The sequence below is a fragment of the Anolis carolinensis genome, unplaced genomic scaffold (genome assembly GCF_035594765.1).
Source record: "Anolis carolinensis isolate JA03-04 unplaced genomic scaffold, rAnoCar3.1.pri scaffold_14, whole genome shotgun sequence".
In the NCBI taxonomy this organism is placed as follows: Eukaryota; Metazoa; Chordata; class Lepidosauria; order Squamata; family Dactyloidae; genus Anolis; species Anolis carolinensis.
In genome coordinates, this window is record NW_026943825.1 from 12,311,508 (window position 1) to 12,320,916 (window position 9,409).

The 9,409-nt window shown below is 42.8% G+C and overlaps 1 protein-coding gene across 1 annotated transcript in view; it reads right to left on the reverse strand.

Moving 5' to 3' along the window:
• Positions 1 to 8,649, reverse strand: part of anxa9 (annexin A9) — a 35,457-nt gene extending 26,808 nt beyond the window's left edge. Inside the window, exons 1-3 of the mRNA XM_062965430.1 lie at positions 8,542 to 8,649; positions 2,737 to 2,820; positions 671 to 767 (exon numbers count right to left, since the gene is read on the reverse strand). Of these exons, the coding sequence (XP_062821500.1) occupies positions 671 to 767; positions 2,737 to 2,799 (160 nt within the window). The 5' untranslated portion in view covers positions 2,800 to 2,820; positions 8,542 to 8,649. The remainder of the gene's footprint in view (positions 1 to 670; positions 768 to 2,736; positions 2,821 to 8,541) is intronic.
• Between the last annotated feature and the right edge of the window lie 760 nt (positions 8,650 to 9,409).

The following is a 9,409-nucleotide window of genomic DNA, read 5'->3' on the forward strand; positions in this document are numbered from 1 at the left end:
ATACACAACCCAAGCCTTCCCGACAGATGGCCATGCAGCCTTTGCTTAATGATAATAATAATAATAATAATAATAATAATAATAATAATAATAATACACAACCCAAGCCCTTCTGACAGATGTCCATGCAGCCTTTGCTTAATAATAATAATAATAATAATAATAATAATAATAATAATAATACACAACCCAAGCCCTTCTGACAGATGTCCATGCAGCCTTTGCTTAATAATAATAATAATAATAATAATACACAACCCAAGCCCTCCCGACAGAGGGCCATGCAGCCTTTGCTTAATAATAATAATAATAATAATAATAATAATAATAATAATAATAATAGTATCCTACAGTTAAAGGAGACCCCAAAGCTCATCTAGTCCAACCCCTTTCTTCCAAACAGAATTACTAATATATTATTATAATTATTGTTATTAGACTCACAGAGTTGGGGGTCCCTCCAGTCCAAACCCCTTGTGCCAGGAAGGAGTGCACCATCAAAGCCCTCCCGACAGATGACCATCCCGCCTCTGATTAAAAACCTCCAGAGAAGGAGACTCCACGGCAGTTCTTACCATCCTAATGTTTAGGTGGAATCTCTCCGTCCGCCAATGCAAGTCAATGGCCAACGTCTACCCAAAGTTGACTTTATATGATAATATTACTTTACCTTCGCCGCTTACGGCTTGGAGGAGGGTTTGGACATCTCTCTCCACGTCGAAACTCAGGTGAGGCCGGATGGTCCCCAAAGTGCCCCATACGGCCGTCTGGAACACATTAAGGAAAGCACAAAATAATAGAAATAATAATTAATATAATAATAATACAAAATCCAGCATATACCGTATATAAGTATAAGCCGACCCGAATATAAGCCGAGGCACCTAATTTTACCACAAAAAACTGGGATAACGTTTTGACTCGAGTATAAGCCCAGGGTGGGAAATGCAGCAGCTATGAGTAAATTTCAAAATTAAAAATAGATACCAATAAAATTACATTAATCGAGGCATCAGTAGGTTAAATGTTTTTGAATATCTACCGTATTTCAAAGAAAAGCGATAAGCTAGCTCTCTAAGTGGAAAAGTAGGGGCAACAAAAACGATATGGTATCAACAATAACCTAATAATAATAATAATAATAATAATAATAATAATAATAATAATAAACTTCATTTGGATCCCACCCTATCTCCCCATGGGGACTCAGTCCGGCTTCCAACATAGTAACAGGCAAACATTCAATGCCTAGGTAAACAATGCAGAGCTAGATATAGATCTATAATTATAGACACTAATTTCACATATGCATTTCCCCCTGAAATGTTTGCAAATCCTCTTTCTATATATGTGCATTTCCCTCCTGCAATATTTGCGAGCCCTATATATTTATGTTTATATATATCTAGAAATCTCTAAGTGTGTGCGTGCATTTCCCTCCTGCAATATTTGCGAGCCCTATATATTTATGTTTATATATATCTAGAAATCTCTAAGTGTGTGCGTGCATTTCCCTCCTGCAATATTTGCGAGCCCTATACAGGGTGTTTGAAAAAGAACTCCCTATTCACCATTTAATTTCAATGGTGAATAGGGAGTTCTTTTTCAAACACCCTTTATATTTATATTCATATATATCTATCTAGACATCTCTCTCTATATAGATGTGTGTGTGTGTGTGTGTGTGTGTGTGCATTTCCCCTACAATATTTGCAAGCCATATATATATATATATATATATATATATATATATATATATATATGTATTTTCATATCTATCTAGACATGCCTATATATCTTTGTGTGTTCATTTCCCCCCTGTAATATTTGCAAGCCCTATATATAGGTAGGTAAGAATATATTCATATCTATCCAGACATCTTTCTTTATATAGATATTTGCAGAGACTTGTAAACATATGAGGGTAAATTCATATATAAAAATAATGTGTAGTTATGGCTACAGATACACAGGTACATGGATCTATATGTATAAAGGATTTGCAAAGACCTGCAAACACATGAGGGTAAATTCATATATAAAAATAATGTGTATGTATGGCTACAGATACACAGGTACATGGATCTATATGTATAAAGGATTTGCAAAGACCTGCAAACACATGAGGTGAAATTCATATATAAAAATAATGTATGTGTATGGCTGCAGATACACAGGTACATGGATCTATATGTATAAATGATTTGCAAAGACCTGCAAACATATGAGGGTAAATTCATATATAAAAATAATGTATGTGTATGGCTACAGATACACAGGTACATGGATCTATATGTATAAATGATTTGCAAAGACCTGCAAACATATGAGGGGAAATTCATATATAAAATTAATGTTTATAGATAGATACACATATAATGGTACATAGAGATGGCAAAAGCTTACAAGGGGTTAATGCCTATATATCTGTAGGCAAGTTTAACAAATATTTCAGGGGGAAATGCTTTCATAAGATTAATGAATATATATTTTTCTTCTTCCTGACTTGCAAGGGTGTCTCTCTTTTCAAAACATTCCTTTGATTAAGAGCGAGGGAGGCTTTGCAAAAGAAAACACACTGATAAGGGAGGAGAAGAGAGAAATATACAGTATATCTCCTTTGCTGTGTCATACTATGTCTTTGGGTAAATAATAATAATAATAATAATAATAATAATAATAATAATAATAATATACATTAGGACATTTGGGGGTTATTATGGGATGGAGGCTCACCTTCTCCGCCAGAGGCAGTTGCTGGAGGATTTCGTCGGCTAAGGACGGCTTGATCGGTGACATTTGGTAGCCCACGGAATCCCTCTATATAACGGAGAAAGGGTTTAGAAGTATTATAGGGCCTCATTGACCTCATGAGACACTGATCTAGAATAATATTGGCCTAAATATACCCTTCAGGCGCCAGATCCTGGCTGATCTTTGATGCTAAGCAGGGTCGGGCATGGTCGATGCTTGGATGGGAGACCGCCAATGAATCCCGGGTGCCGTAAGTGATATTTTGGGGGAAGGAATTGGTTAAACTGAATCTTCCTTGCCTAAAAAACACCCCAAGGCATCCAAATCTGTCTGATCTCAAATGCTAAGCAGGGATGGGCCTGGTTGGGAATTGGATGGAAGTCCGCCAATGAATCCCAGGTGCCGTTAGTGATATTTCAGAGGAAGGAATTGGTTAAACTGAATCTTCCTTTCCTAAAAAAACACCCCAAGGCATCCAATTCTGTCCAATCGTGGATGCTAAGCAGGGTCGGCCCTGGTTGGGAATTGGATGGGAGTCCGGTAATGAATCCCAGGTGCCGTAAGTGATATTTTGAAGGAAGGAATTGGTTAAACTAAATCTTCCTTGCCTAAAGAACACCCCAAGGCATCAAAATCTGTCCAATCTTGGATGCTAAGCAGGTTCGGCCCTGGTTGGGAATTGGATGGGAGTCCGCCAATGAATCCCAGCTGCCATAAGTGACACTTTGGAGGAAGGAATTGGTTAAACTGAATCTTCCTTGCCTAAAAAACACCCCCAAGGCATCCAATTCGGTCCAATCTTGGATGCTAAGCAGGGTCCGCCCTGGTTGGGAATTGGATGGGAGTCCGCCAATGAATCCCAGGTGCCGTTAGTGATATTTCAGAGGAAGGAATTGGTTAAACTGAATCTTCCTTGCCTAAAAAACCCTGACTAAATACACCCTAAGGCATCCAATTCTGCCTGATCCAGGATTCTAAGCAGGGTCGGCCCTGGTTGGGAATTGGATGGGAGTCCCGCAATGAATCCCAGGTCCGTAAGTGATATTTGGAAGGAAAGAGATGGTTAAACTGAATCTTCCTTGCCTAAATACAGCCAAGGCATCCAATTCTGCCCGATTGCAGATGCTAAGCAGGGTCAGCCCTGGTTGGGAATTGGATGGGAGACCGCCAGTGAATCCCAGGTGCCATAAGTGATATTTTGCAGGAAATAATTGGTTAAACCGAATCTTCCTTGCCTAAGAAAGCAAGAGAGTTGCAGTTTTATAAGGTCATTCTTTTCTTCTCTTCTCAAGAGGGCCAAACTCCAACTCCCCGGACCACATACAATAGAGCCGTGGCAGTTCAAGTGGGGTGAAGCATTAATTCTGCAGTGTAGACGCACCCATAATGCTTGCATTACCTCAACCCATGCATTTTTCATAAGGTGTTCTTATGCAAGGAGGACTTGGAGGGCGGTTTGGTCGGTTCCTCCCTTTGAAAAGCAGCTGAAGATTCATTGGCGGACTCCCATCCAATTCCCAACCAGGGCCAACCCTGCTTAGCATCTGAGATCGGGGTACTTAGGCAGGGTTTTCTTAGGCAAGGAGGATTCAGTTTAACCAATTCCTTCCTCCAAAATATCCCTTTCGGCACCTGGGATTCATTACCGGACTCCCATCCAATTCCCAACCAGGGCCGACCCTGCTTAGCATCCGAGATCAGGCAGAATTGGATGCCTTGGGGTGTACTTAGGCAGGGTTTTCTTAGGCAAGGAGGATTCAGTTTAACCAATTCCTTCCTACAAAATATCACTAACGGCACCTGGGATTCATTGGCGGACTCCCATCCAATTCCCAACCAGGGCTGACCCTGCTTAGCATCCGAGATCAGGCAGAACTGGATGCCTTGGGATTACTTAGGCAAGGAAGAGGCAGTTTATCCAATTCCTTCCTACAAAATATCACTAACGGCACCTGGGATTCACTGGCGGACTCCCATCCAATTCCCAACCAGGGCCGATCCTGCTTAGCATCCGAGATCGAGCAGAATTGGATGCCTTGGGTGTTTTTTAGGCAAGGAAGATTCAGTTTCACCAATTCCTTCCTACAAAATATCACTAACGGCACCTGGGATTCACTGGCGGACGCCCATCCAATTCCCAACCAGGACCGACCCTGCTTAGCGTAATTCCACACCTATGCCAGGTTGGTAGATGATAGATAGATAGTATAGAGATAGATAGATAGATAGATAGATAGATAGATAGATAGCTCAATGCAATAGAATCAGTGGCAGGTGGCGGTCTCCCATCCAATTCCCAACCAGGGCCGACCCTGCTTAGCATAATTCCACACCTATGCCAGGCAGGAAGATGATAGATAGATAGTATAGAGATAGATAGATAGATAGATGGCTCAATGCCATAGAATCAGTGGCAGGTGGCGATCTCCCATCCAATTCCCAACCAGGGCCGACCCTGCTTAGCATAATTCCACACCTATGCCAGGTAGGTAGATGATAGATAGATAGTATAGAGGTAGATAGATAGATGGCTGAATGCAATATAATCAGTGGCAGGTGGCGGTCTCCCATCCGATTCCCAACCAGGGCCGACCCTGCTTAGCATAATTTCACACCTATGCCAGGTAGATATATGATAGATAGATAGTATAGAGATAGATAGATAGATAGATAGATAGATAGATAGATAGATGGCTCAATGCCATAGAATCATTGGCAGGTGGCGGTCTCCCATCCGATTCCCAACCAGGGCCGACCCTGCTTAGCATAATTCCACCCCTATGCCAGGTAGATATATGATAGATAGATAGTATAGAGATAGATAGATAGATAGATAGATAGATGGCTCAATGCCATAGAATCATTGGCAGGTGGCGGTCTCCCATCCGATTCCCAACCAGGGCCGGCCCTGCTTAGCATAATTCCACCCCTATGCCAGGTAGATATATGATAGATAGATAGTATAGAGATAGATAGATAGATAGATAGATAGATAGATAGATAGATAGATAGATGGCTCAATGCCATAGAATCATTGACAGGTGTCGGTCTCCCATCCGATTCCCAACCAGGGCCGACCCTGCTTAGCATAATTCCACACCTATGCCAGGTAGGTAGATGATAGATAGATAGTATAGAGATAGATAGATAGATAGATAGATAGATAGATAGATAGATAGATAGATAGCTGGCTCAATGCAAGAGAATCATTGGCAGGTGGCGGTCTCCCATCCAATTCCCAACCAGGGCCGACCCTGCTTAGCATAATTCCACACCTATGCCAGGTAGGTAGATGATAGATAGATAGTATAGAGATAGATAGATGGCTCAATGCCATAGAATCAGTGGCAGGTGGCGGTCTCCCATCCAATTCCCAACCAGGGCCGACCCTGCTTAGCATAATTCCACACCTATGCCAGGTAGGTAGATGATAGATAGATAGTATAGAGGTAGATAGATAGATGGCTGAATGCAATATAATCAGTGGCAGGTGGCGGTCTCCCATCCGATTCCCAACCAGGGCCGACCCTGCTTAGCATAATTCCACCCCTATGCCAGGTAGATATATGATAGATAGATAGTATAGAGATAGATAGATAGATAGATAGATAGATAGATAGATAGATAGATAGCTCAATGCCATAGAATCATTGGCAGGTGGCGGTCTCCCATCCAATTCCCAACCAGGGCCGACCCTGCTTAGCATAATTCCACCCCTATGCCAGGTAGATATATGATAGATAGATAGTATAGAGATAGATAGATAGATAGATAGATAGATGGCTCAATGCCATAGAATCATTGGCAGGTGGCGGTCTCCCATCCGATTCCCAACCAGGGCCGGCCCTGCTTAGCATAATTCCACCCCTATGCCAGGTAGATATATGATAGATAGATAGTATAGAGATAGATAGATAGATAGATAGATAGATAGATAGATAGATAGATAGATAGATAGATGGCTCAATGCCATAGAATCATTGACAGGTGTCGGTCTCCCATCCGATTCCCAACCAGGGCCGACCCTGCTTAGCATAATTCCACACCTATGCCAGGTAGGTAGATGATAGATAGATAGTATAGAGATAGATAGATAGATAGATAGATAGATAGATAGATAGATAGATAGCTGGCTCAATGCAAGAGAATCATTGGCAGGTGGCGGTCTCCCATCCAATTCCCAACCAGGGCCGACCCTGCTTAGCATAATTCCACACCTATGCCAGGTAGGTAGATGATAGATAGATAGTATAGAGATAGATAGATGGCTCAATGCCATAGAATCAGTGGCAGGTGGCGGTCTCCCATCCAATTCCCAACCAGGGCCGACCCTGCTTAGCATAATTCCACACCTATGCCAGGTAGGTAGATGATAGATAGATAGTATAGAGGTAGATAGATAGATGGCTGAATGCAATATAATCAGTGGCAGGTGGCGGTCTCCCATCCGATTCCCAACCAGGGCCGACCCTGCTTAGCATAATTTCACACCTATGCCAGGTAGGTAGATGATAGATAGATAGTATAGAGATAGATAGATAGATAGATAGATAGATAGATAGATAGATAGATAGATAGATAGATAGATAGATGGCTCAATGCCATAGAATCAGTGGCAGGTGGCGGTCTCCCATCCAATTCCCAACCAGGGCCGACCCTGCTTAGCTTAATTCCACCCCTATGCCAGGTAGGTAGATGATAGATAGATAGTATAGAGATAGATAGATAGATAGATGGCTCAATGCCATAGAATCATTGGCAGGTGGCGGTCTCCCATCCGATTCCCAACCAGGGCCGACCCTGCTTAGCATAATTCCACCCCTATGCCAGGTAGATATATGATAGATAGATAGTATAGAGATAGATAGATAGATAGATAGATAGATAGATAGATAGATAGATAGATAGATGGCTCAATGCAATATAATCAGTGGCAGGTGGCGGTCTCCTATCCGATTCCCAACCAGGGCCGACCCTGCTTAGCATAATTTCACACCTATGCCAGGTAGGTAGATGATAGATAGATAGTATAGAGATAGATAGATGGCTCAATGCCATAGAATCAGTGGCAGGTGGCGGTCTCCCATCCAATTCCCAACCAGGGCCGACCCTGCTTAGCATAATTCCACACCTATGCCAGGTAGGTAGATGATAGATAGATAGTATAGAGGTAGATAAATAGATGGCTGAATGCAATATAATCAGTGGCAGGTGGCGGTCTCCCATCCGATTTCCAACCAGGGCCGACCCTGCTTAGCATAATTCCACCCCTATGCCAGGTAGATATATGATAGATAGATAGTATAGAGATAGATAGATAGATAGATAGATAGATAGATAGATAGATAGATGGCTCAATGCCATAGAATCATTGGCAGGTGGCGGTCTCCCATCCGATTCCCAACCAGGGCCGACCCTGCTTAGCATAATTCCACACCTATGCCAGGTAGGTAGATGATAGATAGATAGTATAGAGATAGATAGATGGCTCAATGCCATAGAATCAGTGGCAGGTGGCGGTCTCCCATCCAATTCCCAACCAGGGCCGACCCTGCTTAGCATAATTCCACACCTATGCCAGGTAGGTAGATGATAGATAGATAGTATAGAGATAGATATAGAGGGCTCAATGCCATAGAATCAGTGGCAGGGAAGGCAAGAGGCCATATAGATCTCCTAGGATGCTATAGGGCCAATGCAATCCACAAACTCTTGTTTCTGAATGGCTTTCGAAGGCCCCAAAAAACCCTCGAAACCCCAAAGGTGAGTCTGGAATTGGCACCGTACCTGTAGTGCTCCTGTTGGCTTCTCTGCGGAGGAATGGACGGGAGAGGGAGGCGGCGGAGGAGCAATGCGTGGCCTCCACCTGCGCCACCCACCTGCGGGAAGGGCTTCGGACGTCCCGAGCGGAGATAAGAGGGACGGAAAAACCAGTCCGGCGTGTGTCGAACCCGGAGCCAAGACGTCTGGAGGGAGGCATCAGGCCAGGTTTCCAAATCCATCTCACTTCTATGGGGAGGCGGGCCTGAGCCAGTGCTCACCTGACCAGTGAGCCAACACCTGCACCTCTTTAGGAGGTCACTAATAAATTATTATTATTATTATTATTATTATTATTATTATTATTATTATTATTATTATTATTTTATTATGACACAGCAAACAAGATAGATATGCTGGATTTCATATCACAAAATCACAAGTCGAACACTTCCCAAGTGTCTAGGACTGTGTGATGTATTTTCGGATGATGCGCCCAGATCCCAGCCGGGTGGCCTTTTGCAGCTGGCAGATCGTAATTTTGTCAATGCCTGTTGTTTCCAAATGCTGGCTGAGATCTTTTGGCACAGCACCCAGTGTGCCGATCACCACCGGGACCACCTGCACTGGTTTCTGCCAGAGTCTTTGAAGTTCAATCTTGAGGTCCTGAGAGCGGCTGAGTTTTTCCTGTTGTTTTTCATCTATGCGACTGTCACCTGGGATGGCAACATCAATGATCCAAACCTTTTTCTTTTCCACAACTGTGATGTCTGGTGTGTTGTGTTCCAGAACTTTGTCAGTCTGGATTCGGAAGTCCCACAGTATCTTTGTGTGTTCATTTTCCACAACCTTTGCAGGTTTGTGATCCCACCAGTTCTTAACTGCAGGGAGGTGA